This window comes from Dipodomys ordii, unplaced genomic scaffold (genome assembly GCF_000151885.1).
Source record: "Dipodomys ordii isolate 6190 unplaced genomic scaffold, Dord_2.0 Scaffold57, whole genome shotgun sequence".
NCBI classification, from domain to species: domain Eukaryota; kingdom Metazoa; phylum Chordata; class Mammalia; order Rodentia; family Heteromyidae; genus Dipodomys; species Dipodomys ordii.
Window position 1 is genome coordinate 11,502,204 of NW_012267273.1, and position 25,050 is coordinate 11,527,253.

Consider the following 25,050-nt stretch of genomic DNA (forward strand, 5'->3'; position numbering starts at 1 on the left):
CAACCTCATTGTCATGTGGCTCTCCCCTGGCTCCCCTTCACTTGCAAAGGCAGGGGAAGGGTGAGACCTTTCAAAGCTGCCAAGCAGGCAAGCTTCCAGCAGCAGTCTGGGACTGAGCGAGCAAGCCACACAGCTACCAAGCTGGCGGCAGGGCACCAGGCCTCGCGTTTCAACTTCTGTTCAGTTCTCCTGTAATGGAAAATTGCTTTGCACAAAGCTAAAGTGTTACAGTTCTTTCCAGTGTCCCTCCCCCGCCCCGCCCCACCCCTCAGCAGACTTTGAGTCAGAGGGACAACGGACTGCCTGCAGCAGCAAGGTAGAAGGAGGGGAATCCTGGCTTACTATGCCCCTTACTTCAGGCCCTGGCCCCGGCTGGTTACTGTTTTCCTTTGGGATGGGGCTGGTATCAGGGTCAAAGTGTCCAAATAACTGCCAGTGTCAAGACCAAGAAGTGGCCTGCATAGGGATGCAGCTCTCGGAATACCCCCTGGACATCCCTCTGAACACTCGGCGGCTGTCCCTGCAGGACAACAGGATCACTAGTTTGCCAGCTATGGAACTAGGCCTCCTCAGTGACCTTGTTTACTTGGACTGTCACAACAACCGGATTCGAGAAGTGCTGGATTATACCTTCATCGGGGTCTTCAGACTCATCTATCTTGACCTCAGCTCCAACAACCTGACCTCCATCTCCCCATTCAGTTTCTCAGTGCTCAGCAACTTGGTGCAGCTGAACATTGCCAACAACCCTCACCTGTTATTTCTTGACAAGTACACCTTTGCCAACACCAGCTCTTTGAGGTACCTAGACCTCAGAAATACCGGCTTGCAGACCTTGGATCGCACTGCTTTCCATCACCTTGTGGTGCTCCAGACCCTGTATCTGAGTGGAAACCCCTGGAAGTGCAACTGTTCTTTCCTGGACTTCGCCATCTATTTACTAGTGTCCCATCTGGACCACCCAGGTGAGGGATTGATTGGATGGGGGTGAGGGGGAAATATAATGGAGTAGGAGGAATTGGTTTCAGAAAAGGCAAAGCCAAAAAGGAGGGATGGGGGGTTAGACTTGGAGAAAAGGTTGGGTTGAGCTGGTTAAAATCATTCTGAGTTGACTGGAGCAGCAATACGCTTGGTGGAAAGAGTCAAGAATAGGAATCCAAAGACCTGAGTTCTGGTCCAAATCTGCCTCCTGTAAGTTATCTGCCTTTGGAAAACCCACCATTTCTCTGCCCCTCAGTTTCCTGACCCATAAAGTTAGGACATTAATATTATCCAATATATGGTGTGCCAAACAACATGATGTATGGTGTGGAAATGATAAAGTACTATTATTGCACAGTGATAAAGTAATACAAGGATACTGTGTATTGCATTAACTTGTTTTAATCTGATTAATGTAGTAATTGAATTTTTTTCCAGAGTTGAAAAGTAAATTCAGCCTTTTATAAGCAGTCGAGGATCCAATAGGAGTATGATGTATAGAAGGGAAAGTTCAGCAAGATGGAAGGAGAGGCACAGAAACTGCCTGGACTGAGAGGGAGGAGAGGAAGAAGAAGAAATGTTTTTTTGATAACAGATTTAGTTTCACAGTACTGATCTCATAAGGAAGCAGGGAATAAATAGCATGAATCTGTGGAAACAGGCCACAGTGCTGAGCAGGGAGATTCCAATGTTACTGGCAAATTTTCAGATCTCACCTGAGAGATTCCTAGCTGGTTACTGTCCCTCTGTCTACTGTCCCCATCCCGACTTCCCCATCCTACCTATCCTCCATGCTTCTTCTGCACTTACAGCATTGCAACCCAGCCAAGTGGGAACTTCAGACAAATAAGAAGTAGCTCCTCAGAGAAATCCCAGAGCACTGACGAAGTTAGTTCCACTGAGGAAATATTTTAGGAATACTCCTGGCCAAAATGATGGACTTCAAGAACTGGTGTAAAGGAAGCTGTGATAATGCCAAGTAAAAATGCCTCTCCTGGCCTCCCAGTGGGCATACCTTAAAAGATTTTCTAGGTAGGGCCTGGACTAGAGTGAAGCCTGAGAATCCTAGGATGCAAGATTTAAGGAGGCACTGAGAATGAATGTACTGAGAATGAGTGCCTCCTTAAATTCTATGCCCTAGGCAGCTGACCCTGATGCCAGACAGTTCAGACTTAGTTGTTACAAACCAAAGGAACTAGCTTTGGTAGATGTACCACCATACCAGACTTACATGCGAATTTTCCTTGAACAGTGTCCATGATTTTGCTATGGCAGCCTCCTGCCCTAGCTGAAGGGTGAAGTTGTTTGGCTTCTCCCATAGCCCCTGAGCCTACCACTTCCTCCCTATGTACTTTCCCATAGTCAGTTTTCTGCTTGTACAATTGCATCTTCTCAGAATTGTCAGGCTGACTACTTTGGACTCCTTGACTCTTAAGTTTAATCCATGATGGAAAGTATTATAAACCAGCTCTGTTTCACTGCATGTTTTTCAAAGACATTAGAGGGGAGTATCTACCTTATCAAGCTCATAAATTTCTCATGAATGAATACTGATATTTGAGATAGGCAAAGCTTCCATCCACTGACCAGTAAGCCCCTACACATATACCCCACAACTGCTAATCTGCTCATCTCTTTGCTGTTTGGTAGCCTGGGGAAACCTGCTTGGCCAATTCAGGCAGAAACATGGTCTCATTATTCTAGTTCACTATTGTTATCTATTCTAAAATTTGAATGATCCCAAGCTCATTTATATTCTATAGAACTTTACAGCTATGACTATTTTCATACGTGCCCTTTCTCTCTCTCTCTCTTTCTCTCTCTCATATATACAAATTCTTAAATTCAGCCTGTGAAAGAGGATAAGATTGATTTTTTTATTTTTATTTTTTTATTGTGAAAATACTGTACAGAGGGGTTACAATTACATGGGCAAGATAATGAGTACATTTCTTATCAAGCATTGTAGCCTCCTCCTTTGTTTCCCCTTCCCATCCCTTCCCATCCTCCCCACCCTCCAAAGTTGTAAGGTTCGTTTTCGACATAACAACTTGAACATCTCATTGTTGCAATGGGTCCACCTGTATCCCTATTTAGACATTTGTTTTTCACCTTCCCCTCCACAAATTATACCGACATCAAATACAGTGAAAGCAGGGGTTATCATACAAAGCAACAAAGAAATAATCTTATAAATGTGTTAGAAACAATTGCATGAGAGAAAAAACATTTGAATACATATCTTAGGGTTCATTTCCCTAACATCACCTTATCTGACCTTTTCTGCTTGACTCAGACATATACTAGATATTGCAAATAAGGAAAACCATGGGATCTATGTTTCTTTGGGCCTGGCTTACTTCATTTAGTACAATTTTTTCCAGGTCTTTCCATTTCCTAACAAATGGGGCAATGTCATTCTTTCTGATGGAGGCATAGAATTCCAGTGTGTGTGTGTGTGTGTGTGTGTATATATATATATACATATATATATATATACCACATTTTCTTGATCCATTCATCTACTGAGGGGCATCTGGGTTGGTTCCATATATTAGCTATGGTAAATAATGCTGCAATAAACACAGTCGTGCTGGTAGCTTTAGTGTGGCCTTGTTTGTGATCATTTGGGTAAATGCCCAAAAGTGGGATTGCTGGGTCACAGGGGAGCTCTATGTGGAGTCTTTTGAGGAACCCCCATACTACTTTCCAAAGTGGGTGAACAAGTTTACACTCCCACCAACAAAGTCATGGCCATAGCATCTACAATTCAGCTTTATTTCTAACCTGGCTACCACATGGAACTCACCCAAGATAATTTTCCTTGAATAATGCACTATCCATCATAAACTCATTAGGATATTCCCTTGCAAACCCAGGTTTCACCATAATCTACCTATGACTCTAGCCCTCCATTTTTGCTCTCACTAGAGCCTTTATTCATGCATACACACATACACATATGCATAATCACAAGTATGCACATAAACACACATGCAAGTATACACATACAAACCATTTGAATACACACATGTAAATAAATACAGAGGTATACATATACATGCACCATAGGCACATGTATACAAATATACATACATATCTGCTTACAAATTATCTATACACAATATACATATGCATATAAATGTAAAGATATAACTTGTATATAAACACACACAGCTGAACACACAGCAAAACTCACTAGATGCTTCCCTTGTCCTTCAGCCAGACTTCAATGTAAAAGAAGATATTTCATTTCATCATCCTCCTATAATGATTCTGTTGGCTGGAAATATCACTATTGACATTGAACACTATTGACGTTGATCATTAATATCTTTGAACCTAATACCACCTATCTCTACCGCATTTGCTAAAAAGATGATCTTGGCATGGTCTAGAATGCAGCCTACACATCTCTCCACATGTACCCACATTTCTGAATAGAGAAAGAATTTCTATGAAATAAGCAGAGCAACATGGTTGTTTGCAAAGCAGAATCCAGTTTAAAAACAGGCTCACATTAGACCCAAAAAGATACCATACTTTAGCCCTGGAAAATTTTAGCACTAAAGGGCAATGTGACAGCTGGATGCCGGTATGTACACATTTCTTATAAAGCAAGGGAGTGAAATAATGGACTCCCATGCTACCATTCAGTTTATCTTTCATCCTTTTTAATGTACCAAACAAGTACTGATAGATATAACTAACCCAGAACCCCAGGACTATATGTGGAGAGAGTGTATGGATGATTCCAGGTCATCTGCATCTAGTCAGGTACAACAAAGCTAAACAAAAGAAAAAGAAGCCAATACTGCCTAGAAATGCACTCAGGTCAGCCACAGCTACCAATGATGGATGACAGGTGCCATGCAGGCAACAGGGACAGTGTTAAGAACTCAGGTTTTGGAGTGAAAGAGGCTAGGGTTATGATCTTAGCCCTTCCATTTACTCTCTGTAGGATACCAGATAAGTTCTTTTTTTTTTTTTAAAACTCTGGGCCTGGGCCCTGTCCCTGAGCTCTTCAGCTCAAGGCGAGAGCTCTACCACTTGAGCCACAGTACCGTTTCCAGTTTTCTAGTGGTTAGTTGGAGATAAGAGTTTCATAAACTTTCCTGCCTAGGCTGGCTTTGAACTGTGATCCTCAGATCTCAGCCTCCTGAGTAGCTAGGATTACAGGCGTGAGCCACCAGCACCCAGCCCAGATAAGTTCTTTAACCTCTCTGAACTTCAACTTCCTTATCTTTAAGACAGGGATAATAATAGAACCAACCCACCTACAGCTGTCATAATGATAAAATGAGAACATTTATGAACTGTTATTAACATCAGGCTTGACACACCATAAGCACTCAATAAACAAGTGACTGGTAGATGTAAGAAAAATCTAAGATACTAAATAGAAAGTAGCAGTCGGAAGTCAAGCAGTCCTCTAATCAAGGAGCAGACTTCAGAAAGGCTCATGTGGAACTCTAAGACAAGGCATTATTCTCTCTAGAAGACAGGACTGGAAAGATGTAGGCAGGGTGGATTATACACAATATATAGGAAAGATGAGTAGCAGGTGTTAGTACTTCATAAGTTATAAATTCAGGAATCCAGACCCCGGAGAACAAACTGGAAACCAAACCAGGGCTTGGTATCAGTCTGAGCTGTAAGTCTCAAGACTAAACCAACATCAGCAAGGTGTCTGCTCCTGAGTCACCTGAATCTGGAGTTTACAGCACTTCCCAATGGAAGTCACATTTTGAGAGACAGGTACAGATAAATAGTGTTATACATATAGATGAAGACTAAGAATTCAGTCCAACTGTGGGTCAACAGGCCTTGGAAAAAGAAGAAACAGTACACTTTTGTGATTTAAGAGTACTAAGATTGGGAGATATTGTGCCAATATCTCCCAATCTGCCCCCGTACTTGTGAGACGAAATTGTCCCCCTCCCCAAATGTCATAAGCTTAAAGAGGACCTTGAAAAACTATTTGAACTTCTGGAAAGAATGATACATGTGCTTTATGCCTTTACCAGCTCTCATATCAGGGGAGTAATGAGTTCTCAGAAAATTGAGCAAGGTTAATTCTGTAGTGGTAGGGAACTTTGAAGGAAACAGAAGTCCTGAAAGGAAATGGAAGAGAGTTAGAAAAAAGGATGGGAAGGTAATAATATCTCCTTCCATTTCCTTAATTCATTTTGTATCAGAGTCTGCCCATGGAGGGGTACAGAGGGAGACAAATGTTTATGCTGGAAATGTTGAAACTTTTTCAACCTAACAGGATAGTCAGTGCTACTATTAAGGTCTAACTCAAAAGGAACTCCCCACTAGCATACCAACCATGTGTAATGGAAAGTATTCAGTCTTCAAAGAGTTCACATACTCCCTTTCCAAATGCAAGAAATAAATAGCAGAAATAGGAGGTATATTATCTGTCAGTTACCACACTGCTCTATGGTCAGTACAGGGTTAAAACAGACACATGCATTCCATTTTATTTTAGCCCAGGTTAGCAAGTAGATGAACGAATCCTTGGCTTAAGCTATAATTTTTCCAGTCATCAATTCTATTTGAAGGTGAGAGTGGCAATTGAATTCTTAGGAGATTTTTTTTCCTCTAGCAGGACAGGGTTGAATGCCTCCCAAGGTGCTCTCAAAAACTCAAGAGTGCTAAGCTCCTGAACATGAGGAACTTGGCTTCCTCTCCACAGCCAGTGGTTCAGTGCTGTCCAAAAGAAGTTTGGACATCAATGGTGGAAACTGTTTATATATGTGGTATCCAGTACAGTAGCTACTATCCACGTGAGACACTGTGTCACACAGGGAAAGTGCTAGCATCTTGGTCAGGGCAGCCTATTAATTCAGGATGCTTAAGCTAGAACTTTAGAATCCAAAGTTGTATCTATTAGTCCATTTTTTGTTGTTGTTGTTATTGTGGCAAATATTTATCTTCACCTACAGTTTCAGAGCTTTGGGTCCATAGGTTGGATAGCTCCATTGGTTGATGGTCTGTGATAAGGCAGATCATCATGGCAGAAGAGTGCGCTGAAGCAAAGCTGATCACCTTGGGTGGCCAAGAAGCAGAAAGAGGAAATGCGAGGGATTTAAGACACAGTGTACCTTTCAGGGACATGCCCCCAGCCATCAGCTTCCTCCATGTAACTCATTTCTATCACCTCCCAATAAATGTCATTAAATTGTGAGTCTATCAACAGATAAATCCACTCATTAGGTCATGATGAAATCACTTTCCCATACAACCACGTGTGAACATTTCATTGTAGACCAAGACACATGAGATACTTGGGGAGATTTCATATTTGACCATAATAAGTATCTTCATTGGCAGGTGATTTCTGCTCAAACCCAGCACAGAGATATCCTGACATCCAAGTTCAGTATTTTTCATCAGTTATATTTCCTTGATGTAAAGCACATCACTGTATGTCACTCTATAACGTTTACTATATGCTCATATGTGCCAACATCATAATAGAATGTTGTATAGTTTTATTTATTTCCTGTATTTAATAAGTTGTCCTAGGAATACAAGAGACACGAATAGAGTTAAAAGCCAAGAAGACCTGTCCTGGTCATAACAATCCTACTGAGATTTTTGAGATCTTTACTTCCCCACTTTGAGTCTCTCACTTTTCTTGAGTTTAAAATAAAGGAGCAGGTCTGGGAAGGTGGCTCAGTGGTAAAGTGCTTGCCTCACATGCATGAGGTCCTGGGTTTAATTCCTCTGCACCACATAAACAGAAAAGGCCAGAAGTGGCACTGTGGCTCAATTGGTAGAGTGCTAGCCTTGAGCTGAAGAGCTGAGGGACAGTGCCCAGGCTCAGAGTTCAAGCCCAATGGCTGACAAATAAAGAAATTAAATTAAACGGGGCTATGGCTCACTGATAGAGCACTTGCCTAGAACAAGGGAGCAGGATTTGAAGCTCTCAAAGGTCTCTTCTAGCTGGCAGACTGCAGACCTAAATAGGAAGGTAAGACACTCACAATTGGTGAACAGTTTTATTAAACAGACTACCTGCTGAGTAAGTACATGATGGGTAAGAGCACTGAGATAAAGGCGTTCCTAGTGAAAATGTTGAGGCCACCTAATTAGGAAAAGCAATTAAAGAAGCAGACAGCCTCTTAACTCCTGTAATTTTTTGGGGGGGCGGGGGAGGTGGGGAGGAGTACAGGAAGGTACTTACTGCCTTGTGCTTATTAGGCAGGGGCACTACCATTTGGCCACACTTCCAGCCTTTTGTCCTTCCACTATTTGTAGATAGAGTATCAAGCATTGCCTGGAGCTGGCCTTAGATTTCAATCCTCCTACCGATGCCTCCTGAGAAACTAGAAGTGCAAGCATGCACCACCACATCCAGCCTTCTTCCTCCTACACTCTCACACTTCCTGTCTTCACTAAATTCAACTTAGCTAGAACAATGTCTCTATCTCAACAGTCTCTTCTCTTTACTTTCCTCCTACTACTCAAAAAGAGGACCTCAAAGCAACCCAGGCCTTACATTCTGCGATTCTGATTCACTGAGCTGCCAGCCTATTTGTCTGTAAACCACTTTTCAGAAAGCCTATGGCAATGTCCTGTATTCTGGTCCTTCCAGGGCTGCTTCAACTGCTGAATAAGCCGATTTTCTCTGAGATTAATGGCTAATAATGTTTTCTGAACTATCTCCTTTAAGGGGCACTTACAATTTGACAATAAACACAGTATCAGAATTCAGAACAAGACTGGCTACCAGGGAGTAGGAATGGGGCAGTTTGAGAACAGAAGGTCCCTCTGTGTCAGCTGTTAAATTACAGTCCTTAGTCCTAACTGAACTCAATGATGTGGGCCTAAACATCAAGGAGGAGTCTGGGCAAGAGAACTGCAGAGGCGTGTAGACAACGGCATCCTGGGACATCCACAGGAAGCAGATGGCTTGGGTCATGCGCAGCTTCGGGGCCAAGTCATTCTGAGGGCATTTCGAGCAAAGAATATGTTAGTTTCATTTCAAGGCCATTTCTTCCTGTGTTAAGATGGCTTTAATAGGATAATGGCCCCATTTCAACTCACCAAGTACAAAGTCACCTGCCAAAACGCAGATTTCCAGAATGAATTCAGGTCCTCATCCTAATCTGCTATTAACCCTAACCCTCCTCCTCAATCAGGGAAATTGAAATGAAGACAAAAAAAAAAAAAATCAAGTGGCTAGGTACCAGATAGTCCCAAACCTATAAACTGCTCTGTCAGCCTGACTTACTTACCTTACAACAAACTCCTCTGGCCTAAAGTAGTAGCTTCTGGTAGAGTAGCTGGTAGAGGACAATGAGAGGTCATCTGAATCAGTGGTCCAAAAAAAAAAAAGATCCAAGCAGGAATGTAAGAGGCCAGCATGTGTGCATTGGGCAGGGTTCTAGATGATTCTGATAGCCTCCTTAACTTGGCCCAGGTGGGATCCCTGAGAGTATTTGATCTAAGGCTCTTTCAACCTCAGAAACACCAGAGCCTTTCTCACGGCCTCATAGCTCCCCCAGAATCATTCAGGCCTCTGAAACACGGCCGGCCGTACAAGTCTTGTCAAGCAACCAACCTCACTTTTCTTATCTCTAGAAGTAAAGAGCTCTGCATCCTGGAGGAATCAAGCAAAGTGGATGCAGCGAGAGAAACAGGAGTTCAGTTATGAAGGACCTTCAAAGCTCTGAGACATGAGGAAGTTTTAAGGCAGTGCTAGGGGAAAAAGCTCCTGTAGGCATCTAGGTGACAGAATATGGGGGCCTAAAGCATCAGTGGGGATGGAGGTGTGAAGACAGGTGAGAGGAAACATCTGAAATTGAGAAACGAGACTGAGAACTGAACTAGACCCTCTCCTTGCTCCTTATACTCCCTAAGAAGCCTCTGGAACAATTTTTTTAGTAATTAGTAAATTTTTGCTAGTTTCATTTCTGTCTTTCTTGATAAACTAGAAGCTCTGTGACTTTATACGTGAATCTTCAGAAACTAGCACAAGAGAAAATGCTCAGTAACTATTTACTAAATGAATTTACTAAATGAGATGTGGAAAATGAAAAGCAAGGGAAAAATGAACAATACCTGTAAAGACTTTGATTTGAACCACTGTGGATGCCTCTCTGAGGAAGAGACTTGTATCAGCTAGATAACTAGCGTACAAAGAGAAAAGGGGTATTTTGGCTCACAGTTTTCAAGATTTTATTCCACAATTATTGGCCCTATTTTTAGGCTTGTGGCAAGACAGCACATCGTGACAGGAGAACATGGTAAGGCAAAACTGCTTATATCATAAGTCAGGGAGCAAAGAAAAAGAGGAAGGGGCCAGGGCCCCAAATCCCCTTTGAAATTGTATCCCAGTAACCTGAAGATCTTCCAATAATGCTACCCCTGGGGACAAAGCCTCAACATAGAGACCTGTGTGGAACATTCAACATCCAAAATCTAGCAGTGCTCTTGAAGAAGGGGCAGTAGAAGTTAGGGAGAAACCAAGGCTTATGTTGAACTTACTGAGTAGCAGGTTCCTCTGAAGCTAGTGGCATTTGGATGTTCCAGCCTGAAATTCAGAATAGAGAATAAGGCATGACATATCACTGTCATGGAAATCACTCTGTCTCTAGTGACCACTGTAACCAAACGTAAGATGAGGTCAGCCAAAAGAGAGACTTTAGAAATAATCTTATAAATGTGTTAGAAACAATCGCATGAAAGAAAAAAAACATTTGCATACATATCTTAGGGTTCATTTCCTTAACATCACCTTATCTGATCTTTTCTGCTTGGGGGGGAGTGGGTGGGGGAGGATAGGAAGGGATGAGAAGGGGAAACAAAGGAAGAGGCTACAATGCTTGATAAGAAATGTACTCATTATCTTGCCCATGTAATTGTAACCCCTCTGTACAGTATTTTCACAATAAAAAAAGAGAGAGACTTTAGAATATGAAAGTGGAATGGCCACACCCAGAAACTCTGGGGAATGCCATCATATTGATAGGTAAAAGAAATAAGAAAACAGGAACTGCATGGAGGCCAAGATTCAAACAACAGAAGCAGGTCAGGAAGCACCAAAAACTGTATCTCAGAAGAGTTACCTTGGGGTAGTGCAAGCAAGTGAAGGAGTAAATAATATGTTGCCTTTACAGGACGTATGGCTATGGACGGATGGTGGTAGAATGATAGCTGAAGTTAAGCAAGAGTATATTTTAGGAGGAAGTAGATCTCAACGATTTGTTTATCTGCTGATAGAAAGAAAAAGGGAGAAAATACAAGAGGGATTAGAGAATAAGTGAAGTGAGAGGAGGCCTTGATCCCAGGACATGGATATTTGAAAAGGGCAGGGTGGTATAGGCAAAGGAATGGGTTAGACAAATGAAGACAAGAAAAGGGGGGGGGGGAATGCAGTAAAAAAAAATCCAATGCAGGCTAGGCACCAGTGGCTCACATATGAAATCCTAGCTACTCAGGAAGCTGAGATTGGAGGATCATGTTCAAAGTCAGCCCAAGCAGGAAAATTTGTTGAGACTCTTATCTCCAATTAATTGCTAAAAACATCTGGAAGTGGAATTGCGGCTCAAGTGGTAGGCACTAGCATTGAACAAAGCAGCTCAGGGACAGTTCCCAGGCCTGAGTACAAGTCTGTTTAGGAGGGAGAATGAGAATATTCAAAGGGATAACATTGACCAAGATGCGTTGTATTCATTAACTGCTTTGTTGAATGGCAACTCCTTTGTACAACTATTTAAATAAAAATATACAAAATACGATCAAGAATAAATAAATGAATAAATAGTTTTTCTTAAAAATATAAAGAGAAGGCCTTGAGAGGCAATGTACATCTCTTTCCTCAAGGACTGCAGAGAAAGAAGTGAGGATAAGCCTAGACAGAGACAAGTGTGACAACTGTGGGACCAGTATGATTGATGCACCCATTTGAGAGCCTCACTAACAAAAAATGGCTTTCTGCCAAAGTATATAGTATCACCGATTTATCTGTGATGCTTCTATAGTATCAGTCCTATCAGGCAATAATAAAATATGCCTCTGTACTTAAGATGCTTACATCTTCATTGAGAAGGCAAACTAAGTCTAGATTCAGACTTATGAGTTTGTATTCTGCTGCCATTTGTTATTGTAGCTGTTGTTATTTTCCAATGCTGGAGATCAAATCCAGAACCTCATGTTCCAGGCAAATACTCTGCCATCAAGCTACACCTCCAACCCTGGACTACCTGGTTTTTAGTCCTACATCTCTCACTTCCCAACCATTTGACCATGAGGAAAACCACCATGAAACAGATGTCCTGTCCAGAAAATACCTACTCCCATGAGTTGTGATGAAAACAAAATAAAATAACTTACATGGAGAACACCGCCAAAATGCTGACAATGTCGTAAAGTGAAGAGTTCAGTGGCCTGGGGGTGATTCTAAGTGCCCGTGGGATGCAGACAATGGTAGAGCAGTAGGGCTTCAAGACAAAAAGCAGGGGCCATCATCCACAGGAAGTAGACTGACATGGGGTGTGGGGAGTGTCACAGCATTGGAGGAGGAGTTAAATCTTTCAAAATAACATAATGTAGACAGCACCTAACAATGAGTGGCCCATACACAGCAACATCTTTTTATATCCCAGAATAGATTTGGCCTTCCCCTCCACCTAACAAAAGAAAGGTCTACTACATATGATGCATACAATTTAAACATGGTTAAGGTCCAACTTAAAGTCAAATTAGATAAACCCTTGGCCACAGCATTTGAGGTTGGATGTAATTATCCCCACTTGACAATTATGAGGGTTAGGGAATCCAGCCTGCACCTGAGTGCCTTCATTCATTGATAGTTACTTAGCACTTCCTAGGTGCCAGGGCCTGTGAGCAGACCTGCTGCTGTGGAACCTAACTAATAGGCAAGGAAGAACATAATCATATGGCATTAATTCGGGCAATAACAAGTACCAAAGGAAAAATTAAGTACATGTTAGGCACCTGGGATGAGGAACAATGCACATACATTAAATCAGGTGGTCCCAAGGAGGTGACATTTGAGCAGAGAACAAAGAAAGACAGGAGCATGCCAGGGAATATGACATGAGGTAGAGGAGTATCTCCCTATACAGAGAGAATATCTAGAGCAGAAGGAAGAAGTGGGAGGAAGGAAAAGAATAAGGGAGAAAATTAACCAGAGACCAGATCACATAGGGTAATAAGCCATAGTGCACTTTTGATTTTATTCTAAGTATGATGAGAGGCCCTGGAAGTGACAGATTGTGTGACTGACAGATTGCTCCCACTGCTATATCAAGGAGAGGCGTGAGTCAGGAGGGTCACATGGTTCAAGCAAGGGAGGATGGTGGCTGTAACCAGGGTTAGGTAAACATGGTGAGAATAGTTAAGAACAAGGATATATTTGGAGGATAGCACTGACGGTGTGTGCATGTGGTGTGAATATGTGACCGAGGAGAAGCAGCAAGGAGGACTCCCAGGTGTCTGCCTGGCCTTCACCTTCTGGAACTTTTTTTGGGGGGCGGGGTCCAGTCGTGGGGCCTGAACTCTGGGCCTGGGTGCTGTCCCTCAGCTCTTCAGCTCAAGGCTAGCACTCTACCACTTGAGCTACAGCGCCACTTCCGGCTTTTTTCTTTTTTCTTTTTGCTTATGTGGTGCGGAGGAATCAAACCCAGGGCCTCATGCATGCAAGGCAAGCGCTCTACCACTGAGCCACCTTCCCAGCCCAACCTTCTGGACTTTTTAACTGATTGTTATCCATGAGGACAAATATCCAGTATCTGATTTTTCTGGGCTTATGAGTAGTTATTAGCCTATCCATCTCAAGGTCAAGCTCTCACTAGAAACTAGAATTTGCCTTTAGCTCTCAAGAACCTCCTCATACCGTCTCCCCATGCTGTCCCATGGCAGCTCACTCCCTATCTCTCATACCTACTCTAGAAGCCTGCAGCAGAGGCTCACCTCTGTGAAGAAATTCAGTTATCAGAAGACTTTACACTTTGTCTTGTTTTATTGGCGAAATGAAAGGTTTTTATCTCCTGCTGACAGAATTCTAGGTCCTGGCAAGCACACAAGAAGGTATTTTGGAGAAAAGAAAAATTTCTGCCTATACGTCATGATTATATGCAACAAGTCATACAAAAGACTAAAGCTCAGTCTAGTTTCCTTTCTAGGGGATCATCTCTGGACCACAGAATAGAGTAGCGATCCTTTCAAATTCCAGTTGTGTAATCTGTCTGAAACAGCAGACAAAAAACATGTAGTTTAGGCAGTACTATAAGAGAGTAATCCATTCTTTTATGTATACATTCAGCAGACGTTTACTGATTATCTACTATGTGCCAGGCACTAGGATATAAAGTGGGGAGGGGGGGAAATAGGGTCTCTGATCTCCAACAGTGCTTGGAGATAACATCTGATATCATGCCTACAGCATTTAGCCTGAAGTTCTCGCCTACGACTCACCTCCTCTGTCCTCTGGGACCAGAGAAGTACACTTCACAGGTCATGACTGACCTTCCTACTTGGACATGCAGACCATCCATTCCTGCCTTGTAGGGACTTCATTCCCCTCAGCTCACTGAATCCTGCTCAGGCCCTCATGGGGTAGTATTCAGCTAGTAGACTGTTATGAAGGTTGGCTAAGTCATCCATGTTCCTCTCGTGCCCAGCTCTGAGTATCATGTCAAGGACGATGACCCTAAGATTTGGTGCTGACAAATAACACTTAATGTGATCATTCAATGTAAAGACTGTGAGCTCCAGTCTGTTAGGATTCATTCGTTATACGTGTGGAGGATGCTCCCAGAAATCAGAACCGACAAAACTTCACCCCTCCATAGTTTATGATCAAGCAAGGAGAAGCTGCTTTCCTTGATAAAGACCTAATTTAGATGGAAGAAAACAAGACCACATGCATAAACAAATCATGTTGAGGTAGGCAAGGGCCTAATGAGGAGAAATGTGTTCTGCCATTTGGAGAAGTCCCTTCCTCTCATTGTATACTGCCATTCCCTTTGAGGTTTTCCATCCTCCACCCTAGTAGTCATCATGGTTCCTGAGCAGTCATCAGGGCAGGAACTCAGAGAACTTTGCACAGGGCCTACCTTCTTTACACCCCATATCACTAGGAACCTTCATAAAACTATGGTCCCGTCTGCACACCAAAGAAAACAGTAGTTCTTTCCAGAACCTCTGATTTCAAGACTGTAACCCCCTGAGCTCTTGCACTAACAGAAACTTGGTTCCTCCACGCATCTGGTTCTAGAAGACATTTATGCCTGTGAACTATATGCTTGGTACAGAAAGAAACAAGGGAGAGGTTTGTGTTTCTTCAGAAACCATTTGCAAGAAGTTAAACATTAATAACGTCTGTAATCGTACCTGGAAGCTTTAACTGGGGCTCAGATGCCCTCAGCCCTCTGGAGGGAGGCTGAGGGAATAGATCTCACAGGGTTGTAAGGCCTGTCTCTAATGTGAATGGAGCTCTCTGGAGTTGTATAGTACACAGCATTCACAGCAGTACCTGAAATCCCTGTGTGAGAGGTAAGGAGACCAACAAGACAGAGAGAACTGTTATAGCATGGGATTATTTCAAACTACCTGTGGATGGTCCACAGTAGGGCTAAAAACTGAATTGTATAAATGGGTTCATGTGATATTATCATGCATTAAGTATGCCAGGATCAGTAGATGGGTATTTAGTCTTCAAAGTCATCATACCAGAATAATAGAAGAATGTATGACTAATAGGCTAAATAAAAGGAAATGAAATTAGAAGAAGAAAGCCAAAAGGAGAGTTTATTGCAGTGTTGTTCACAATAGTCAGAAGAAGAAATCAGCCAAGGTGCCCAGCACCCTGAGTGAAAAAGAAGATAGATAGCTAGATAGATGGATAGATAGATAGATGCACCCACACTGTGGAATATTGCATAGCCATAAACAAAAATAAAATCATGCCAGTTGGGCACCAGTGGCTCATGCCTGTAATCCTAGCTACTCAGGAGGCTGAGATCTAAGGATCGCAGTTCAAAGCCAGCCCCGGCAGGAAAGTCTCTGAGACTCATCTCCAATAACCACTAGAAAACCGGAAGTGGCGCTGTGGCTCAAGTGGTAGAGTGCTCGCCTTGTGCTGAAGAGCGCAGGGACAGTGCCCAAGCCCAGATTTCAAACCCTATGACCAACCAAAAAAAAAAAAAATCATGCCATTGGCTGAAAACTGAATGCAATTGGATGACATCATATCAAGCAAGACAAACAAAGCTCAAAAAACATATATATATATATATATGTTTGTATATGTTTGTGTGTATGTGTATATATACACACATATATATATATATATATTCATCTATGGAAGCTAGACCAAAAAAAATATATGTGTATGAACATGTACATTTATGTATAGATAGATACAATCCTGAGTATCTAGATTACAGGTATAAACCACTGCACCCAGCAACAAAATATACTTTAAGACACATTTCTAGAAATGAGAACTATTCCTCAACAATAGAAGGGCAAAACTTCACTTACAACTTTCTATGCATCTAATAGCATAGTTTCAAAAAACATTAAGTAAAACTTGATAGAACTAAATGGATTATACAAATACACATTCATATCATAACTGGTGATGTCTTCATAGGAACTTAAAGTAAGTGAGAGACGACAGATGTTTGTAGATTAAAAAGTCAATAATGGTTAGAAAAGGCAAGCATGAGGGCTCATATGTGTGATCCTGACTTCTTATAAAAATTAGAGATTAGAAGAATCATGGTTTGAGGCCAGCCTGACAAAATTTTAGGGAGACGCCCATTTCATCCAGACAAACTGGGTATGGTGGTGTCTACCTGTCATAAGTAGGAGGATTGTGATCTGAGGCAAGCCCCAAGCAAAAAGATTAGACCTTTCCAAAAGTTAATCTAAAAGCAAAGAGTGGTGAATGGCACAAGTGGTAGAACACCTGTCTAACAAACTAAAGGTCTTGAGTTCAAACCCAATACCAACAAAAAATAAAGGAAATGGTTAGAAGATCTAACCATAACCTAATGAACATATACAGAACGAAGTACTCAATAACTCAGAAGAGTTTACTTTTGCAGAATACATGGACACTTACTAAAATTGACCTTCTGCAGCCATAAAGCAAAATCTCACAGAGAGTCAGAGGATCAGAATTGACAGTATGTTTTCAACCACAGTAGAGTTAATCTCAGATTAGTGTCATCAAATAACTGCCCTTATTAATAATAATTATTATTATCCAACATAGCTGATGCCTTCAAGAGTTGAGCTGATGCCTTGATGAGGAGAAAAGATGTTCAGGACAATAACAACTGTGTAGGACATGGCAGGTCACCACTAAGCATTCAAGGAAATGCTTTGGATGAGTTCAGGAGTAGCAACAATTACATCCTCTGAGCCACTGCTGGGGGATAGAGTATCCTACTGTTGCTCCTTGGAGTAAAGGATGATGAAGAAATTGCTCTTGGGAAAACTGGACCAACAAGCAATTGATGCAAAAGCAGTGGTGTAGCAAAGGTAGCTAAAGTGGGGCCAGAGCCAGATGTACCGACAGCAGAATGTGTCGTTTGATTGGACTGGAATAAGGGGGGATTGTGGGTGGGGGGGGGGACACTGGGAAGGCCAGTCAGTGCCATGGGAAGGGTTGGCAAGGAGATGCTGAGAGGCTCTGTCTCACAGGCCATGTGGGCTGAGTGTTATTCTAAGGCCCACCAGGGAATTGCGGGAGGGTTTGGAGCCAGGGCAAATCTAGGGAAAGCTAGACTTTGGGAGGTATTCATTCAGGCAGGGAAGATAATCAGGAATGTGTGAAACGGCCAGAGCTGGGAAACTTGGAATCATGGAGCAGGAAGGTTGGGAGGGGAGAATCCAAACCGTGATGGCATTGGAAATAGGGGGAGGGAGAGGGGGAACGCTGTGCTAGAAAACCCAGGCCTCCCTCCCAACAGAGCCACCCACAGCCCTCACTTCCCAGCAGTCGAACAATGCATTTAAATCACTACCTAATTGCTCCTTTCAAAGTTAATGCTCCAAAATGGGGAAGTGTGTGTTTAATGTTTAGTCTCAGATCTGCCGCCAGAGCCCCAATTTAAAAGCTAAATCTTTTTAAAAATAGGATGAGACTAACCCCTCCCCCACACACTGCTTAGACCCTCAAAATCCCAGTTTTCTTTTCTCAAATACACCTTTCTTTCTTTCTTTTTCTTTTCTTTCTTTCTTTTCCTTTCTTTCTTTCTTTCTTTCCTCCTTCCTTCCTTTTCTTCCTTCCTTCCTTTTCTTTCTCTCTCTTTCTTTCTCTCTTTCTTCCTTTCTTTCTTTCTCTTTGTCTTTCTTTCTTTCTTTCTTTCTTTCCTGTGTCTCTGGCACTTTTTGCTTTTGTGACCCAATAATTTTGGCCCCAGCTACATTCTTGAGCCTCCTTTGGGAAAGCTCCCAAAGACTTGTAGCCACACTGACCAGAAAGAGGTCTACATGCCTAATTTTGTTTCTTCTTCTTCACATCCCCAATCCCTCCAGTTCAATGCTCTCCCTTGGAGCAGGGTTGCCCCCCTCCACCCTTCTATAATCAGTCTATAGGGTCCTTCTTCCTCACCTTTCCTCAGTAATTGTTGCTAATAGTGATTTGACAGCCCCTGTGCTAGCTTAGCCTCCAGGGTCCCAGTCTCCCCTGCCAGTCTGCCAGCCACACTATTATATTCCACAAGGTGTCGTCCGGGATGTGCTTTTCCTATAGGAGCTCTGACACAGAAGCAAGGATCAGCAATGGCATCCAGTGGAACAGACTTTCCACAGCCTTTCTGCTCACCCAAACTCAACTGCTTCCTCCCTCCACCCAAAATCCTCTTATGAAATTTCTCTAGGCATCCACTCCCCCACCCCCACCTCTAGCTATTCCTGAGATAAAATTTGTAAATCAGTGCATAGTCAAAGCTTAGGATTGTAGTGATTCTCTCAAGCCCTGGTCTCAACACTAGCTTGACCTCAACAATCTAGTGCAGGACTGAGCAGGCATCAGGATGGTGGCTTAAGTAAAGGCAAAAAAAAAAAACAAATGCAAGGCCAAGAATGAGGCACCAAATACTCTGCACATCTGGCTCGCTAGCCTCTCTTCTCACCTGTGTCTATCAATCCTGTCTGCTGCCCTGAGGACTGGTATTATTTTACCCTTAGAATAGGTATTATTCTGTGCACTTGTAAAAGGAAGGAGTAGAATTCAAAGAGAAAACCAGGTCTCTTGTTGAAGTTTGCAAGAGTAGCTAGTAACAATCTAGATTGGACCTCTAATCTGTCTGGCTCCTGAGCTCTCTTTTCTTTCCACTATGTACTGAAGTCCATGGTGTTAGAAATAGGAAGGTGATCAGAGAAGCCAGGGAGCTGAGTCAGCTGCTAAAAGTGACCAAAGACTCATATGGTCCATGTGATCAGCCAGTGAATGCCAGTACCACCCCTGAGAAGCAGAATTGCTTCTTCTGGTGACTTCTTTGCCCTGAGATCTCCTGATTTCTCCTACAGAGAGAATGCACCAGAAACATCTCCATGGAATCTCATGCCTCCCAGAGTTGAAGCAAATGGTTTGTGATGCTCTTGGGTGGCACTAATGGTCTGTATTTACTTTGGCTTATAGTTTTGGAGTTTTGAGTCTATGGTTGCTTGGCCTCATCACTTTGAGCCTGTGTTAAAGCAGAATGTCATGGCAGGAAGCACATCATGGAACAAAGCTGCTCACCTCATGTGGCCAGGAAAGGAGTGGGGCTATTCTTGGGATAAGAGAAGCCCTTCAAAGGAATGCCCCAATGATAAGACTTCCTCCAATAAGGATCCACCCCACTAGTTACAGTCAGCTCATTCAACCCACTGAATGGGGATTAATCCATGGATTAATCTGGGGATATTAATGAGGTTAACACCATCATGATCCACTCATCTCTCAATGGCAACCAAGCCTTTACCACATGATCCTTTGCAGGGACATTTCGAATCCAAACCATAGGATGGTCCCTTGCTGGACACAGGCACAGGCACAGAGAAAGAGAAAAGGTTGGGTCAAGAAAAGGGAGAAAGGGGGGCTGGAAGGTGGCTCGCTTGCCTTGCATGCATGAGGCCCTGGGTTCGATTCCTCAGCACCACATAAGCAAAAAGAAAAAAGCCGGAAGTGGCGCTTTGGCTCAAGTAGTAGAGCATTAGCCTTGAGCTAAAGAGCTGAGGGACAGCGCCCAGGCCCAGAGTTCAGTCCCCACAACCAGACTCAAAAAGAAAAAGAAAAGAAAAGGGAGAAAGGAAGGAGAAGGTGTAGAGCCTTGCCGGACATCTGAGGAGTCCCAGGCCTCCACTGTATCTTACTTGAGTTTCCAACCTACTGACTCCTGCTGTGGTTTTTTTTCCTTCTGTAACAATCCTTACAAAGCAAATTTGACTTTCATGACCAAAATGCAGGTCCAGCTCAGAGAAAGAAGTAGCTGAGGCCCAGCCCTTTTCAAATTTCAATGTGCCACCAAATTATACCACAGCCCCTCCCCCAGTGATAGGGGGCTGAGACATGACCCAGCAGGCCAGGCAAGGAGCCAAAGGTTCTGCATTCCCAGGCAGCCCAACTGGGTCTAATGCTGCTGGCCACAGAGCACACTTTGAACATTAGGATTCCAGAGGGCCACTTCTCTCCCAAGTCTCCTCTTGGCTTTAGGATCCTGGGAATTCTGCTGTTTCAGCACACTGCCTGCTGTGTTCTTCTTCATAGATGATCAGAATGCCACGTGCATGGAGCCCTCAGAGCTGACAGGGTGGCCCATCACACAGGTGGGGAACCCACTCCGGTACATGTGCATCACGCACCTGGACCGCCAGGACTACATCTTTCTGCTGCTCATCGGCTTCTGCATCTTCGCCGCTGGCACTGTGGCCGCCTGGCTCACAGGTGTGTGTGCTGTGCTCTACCAGCATGCCAGCCGCAAGGCAAGTGAGGATGAGTCTGAAGACGAGGCTGGAAATAGGGTGGAAGTCACCAGGAGGATTTTTTATTCCAGGACTAGTTCTGCCTCTGGTGGGTTCCCTCAGCTGATTTAAGCCAGAGGTCAATAAATAACTTGTTATGTCATCTCTGGCCTTCTTGCTTTCTTTCCTGCCCTCCCCTGTCTTAGAGATTGTAGACACTCAGTAAAATAAATAAAATGTTTTATGGTCATTTCAGAGGTTGGCCCCTTCTGCTCCACTAGCCTAAAGATACCTTTTTAAACTCAACACCATGGGGTAGAAGGAAGTATAGAAAAGTAGTTAGCTTCTTCCCAATGCTGAGAAGGCCCACCCTAAAACAAATCCACTATTTTTTACTGGGCACCTACTAGATAGTCAAACTAAGTGCTTGAGTAAAGGATGCAAGAAACACTAAATTTAAGAGCTTTCTCAAAAAGCAAACAATTTGAAGGAGAAGCCAAGATTAACACATGTGTCCACGGGCATCTTCACACACCAATGATCATATAATATTAATATAGTTTAACAGTGAAAGGTTGAGGCCTGGCCTAGGGGCGTAGCTCAAGTGGTAGAGTGTTTGCCTAGTATGTGTGAGGTCCAAAGGAAAGAAGGAAAGAAGGGAAGGAGGAAGGAAGAAGAGGGAGAAATGGTGGAAAGGAGGGAAAGAATAAGGGAGGGAGGGAAGAAAAACTCAGTGGGAGTAGGGAAGGGAAAGGAAAGGAAGGAAAGCTGAAGCCTAGACAGATTAAACTGACCCTAGTAGCCCAATTGATTAGTAGCACAGCTCTCCACCCACCCAATCCAGCTCTTCTATGCAAAGCTTCCTTCCTAGGAAACATTTAGCCACATAAGCAAGGATTCACTCTATTTAGACAAAACAGGTTGAGGCATACAGAGATGATTGCCAAAGTTAGGAAGTATGACTAAGACATAAAACACTGGTGGTGAGGAGATCTGACTACCATTTACCAAAGCCTTACCAGCTTTCTGGCATTCCATCTAGCTTTGTAACAGTTTCTCATTAGGTAAATGCTCATAGCTACCAAATCTGGTAGGCATTGTTGCTCTCATGTTCCAGAGGTCCAGAGATACACAGTAACCATTCAAGATAACACACAGGATTTCTTCTTTTTTTTTTTTGGGGGGGGGGTCCGGTCGTGGGGCCTGAACTCTGGGCCTGGGCTCTGTTCCTCAGCTCTTCAGCTCAAGGCTAGCGCTCTAGCGCTTGAGCCAAAGCGCCACTTCTGGCTTTTTTCTTTTTGCTTATGTGGTGCTGTGGAATCGAACCCAGGGCCTCATGCATGCAAGGCAAGCCTCTACCGCTGAGCCACCTTCTCAGCCCCAACACATAGGATTTCTAAGGGAACACAAGGGTAGGATCCATCACACAGTAGGTACAAGGGAAGCTGCAAGTCTTAGCAAAGGAAAAAACTTCTAATCTGGGTTGAAGGCTAGAACAGGATTAACCCAGACAAAAATGGCAAAAAGTAAATAGATTAAAAGAAGGCTTTTTAAACAACAAAATCTACATGTTCTAAAGCCTAGATATAAGCAATAAGGAGAAATTATGTTAGAGAAAGAATCAAGGCCATACCAGGAAGGTACACAGGGATATGACAGCATATGCCAGCCCTGTGGCCCTCAGGCTTCCTCTGACATCAGGGCCTACCTGAAAAAGAAGCTGGGCTCCATTTAGACAGCACTTAATTCTTCTACTTCCCAGGCTGGAAAGGTTACTAGTCCCACTCTATAAGAAAACTAATGGGATGTCCGAGGATGTTAAAAGGGGTGATATTGATCAAGATATATTTATAAACTGCTTTTGTTAAATGGTAGCTCCTCCACACAACTATTTAAAGATAATACTTAAAAAATTTTAAAAAAGGAAAGGAAAGAAAATACAGAGATGGATCCAACCAGTCTCATTGCTTAAAAAAATAATCACAGCCAGGCATTGGTGGCTCATGCCTGTAATCCTAGCTACTCAGGAAGTTAAGATCTCAGGATTGCAGTACAAAGCCAGCCTGGACAAGAATGTCCATGAGATTCGTACCTACAATTAACCCCTAGAAAACTGGAAGTAGAGCAAAGGAGAGTTGGGTGGTGCACATCTACTCAGAAGCAGGAAAATTTAAAGACCAGACTGGGCAAAAGTCAATAGACAAAAACAAAAGGGGAGGAAAAAGCTAATGGACCAGGGGCTCAAGTGGTAAAGCACTTCTTATCATGCTTTGCTTGGTATGAGGCAGAGTTGAGATATTTAGCAACCCATATTTCTGTTACCACATTTCATGTTTTTTCTACTCACTTGCTCTCCCTGTCTGTACAGAAAACACTTTCATGTCAGGGAAATGAGCAAGGGAAGGGCTCCAATTCTGATTTTGAAGGATCCTAATTCTCAGCTCCTTCCTGTTTCTAACTGCTGTCGTGAGCTGATTCAAGTTTAAAACCTGTGGGTTTGGCACAAGGTATCTAAAAGCTAACATTAGAAAACAAGGCCAGACAAATCATCCATTACTATTAAGACCTTAAAAGGATTACTTGGTCTTTGCAAGAAGCCAGATGGTGGGGATGGAGCACAAGCAACCAGCTCTGGTAATAGCAAAGCTGACAGAGGAACCACAAAATTGGGAAACTGGAGGGCTCTGCTAGGTGTGTGACAAGTAGCATTAGGAAAGGGTACAGGCTGGCTGGTTTCATAAGCAGGCAAATCATGTATGTCAAGAATATGACTTTAAAGAGCAATGCTGGCAGGTATAGAACTTATGAGTTCACACATTTAAGTGACTTTAGGCCCTTTTCCAATCAAGCTGGCCTGGCCTTCCTTAGAAATCACCCATGGTTGTGATAGTTGTTCATGTCCACTGAACTTGGCCTAGTGCGGGGCAAAGGGAAGACGCTCTTTAACACTCCCTGAATCATGGCTCACTGAACTACTGCCCATACCAACTTTATATTACTGGAGATTGAACCTGGCAAGTCCCCTATAAGAAGATTCTCAGGGATTACCAATTTCTATGGAAAATCTCCTTAGACTGATCTAGTCTTAACCCTTCATCTTTGTCTAACAAAGAGAATTGTACCACAATAATCCAGTATTGCTAGTACAGTAATTACATTTCTTCATGGGCCGTAGAAGCCTTGAACACATTGTAATCCTTCATATTCATTTTCCCACAAGGTAACGGTGGAATTAAACTTGGTTTATAGTGTTAAAATTGAGAGATTCTATTATACAAATGACTTGATAAAATCCTTGACCCAAAGTAAGTCCTCAGAAATAGTGGTTTAGGGGAGCACATAAGCCACCATAAAACTCAGATTCTTTATCTTCCTTCACCTCTACCAGCTGCATGACTTCAATCAAGCAACTATTCATTACTCTAGATGAACATTATAGATGCAAGCTCAATATCCCTTCCTTCTCCTAATTTTTATGCTGGTGAATAAGAGGCTTGGTCCGCAAAAGTTCTTCAAGTAGAGAATTTTGGTTTCTCTAAGTCTTTCTTTTTTAATTTTATTGTAAAGGTGATGTACAGAGGGGTTACAGTTACATATGTAAGTAATGAATAAATTTCTTTTTGAATAGTGTTACCCCTCCCTCATTTTTTCCTACCCCCCCTTTCCCCCCACTCCAGTTGTAAAGTTCATTTCCAATACAGTGTCTAGTATCATTGTTGCATTAGTTTACCCTTTGTCCCACTGTTTCTGTGATTCTCCTTCTCTTTCTCAAATCAGACAAATTTAAATACAACACAAAGGGTACAGAAATTAAAAAAAAAACAGTGACAAAAGGGAATAAACCAAAGGAGGTGGGGGAAGAAAGAAAAAAGAAATAACTATAAGCCAGGCACCAGTGGCTCACACCTGTAATCTTAACTACTCAGGAGGCTGAGATCTAACAATCACTGTTCAAACCCAGCCTGGGCAAGAAAGTCTGTGAGACTCTTATCTCTAATAAACCACCAGAAAACTGCAAATGGCACTGTGGTTCAAATGGTAGAGTGCTAACCTTGAGCTGAAGAGCTCAGGGACTGCGTCCAGGCCCAGATTTCAAGCCCCATGATGACAGAGGAAGAGGAGGAG

The 25,050-nt window shown here is 42.8% G+C and overlaps 1 protein-coding gene across 1 annotated transcript; it reads left to right on the forward strand.

The window, feature by feature from the left end:
- Nucleotides 1–343: 343 nt before the first annotated feature.
- On the forward strand, nucleotides 344–21,057 carry Lrrc52 (leucine rich repeat containing 52). Its single transcript, XM_013021785.1, has 2 exons — nucleotides 344–965; nucleotides 20,732–21,057. The coding sequence occupies exons 1-2, from the start codon at nucleotides 344–346 to the stop codon at nucleotides 21,055–21,057; spliced, it is 948 nt and encodes a 315-aa protein (XP_012877239.1).
- Nucleotides 21,058–25,050: the final 3,993 nt, after the last annotated feature.

Excerpts from the sequence above, each read along its gene's own strand:
- Lrrc52 (XM_013021785.1), top strand. The coding sequence starts at position 344 with ATGCCCCTTACTTCAGGCCCTGGCCCCGGCTGGTTACTGTTTTCCTTT. Across the intron at positions 966-20,731 it reads GTCCCATCTGGACCACCCAG|ATGATCAGAATGCCACGTGC; the intron begins GTGAGGGATTGA and ends TCTTCTTCATAG.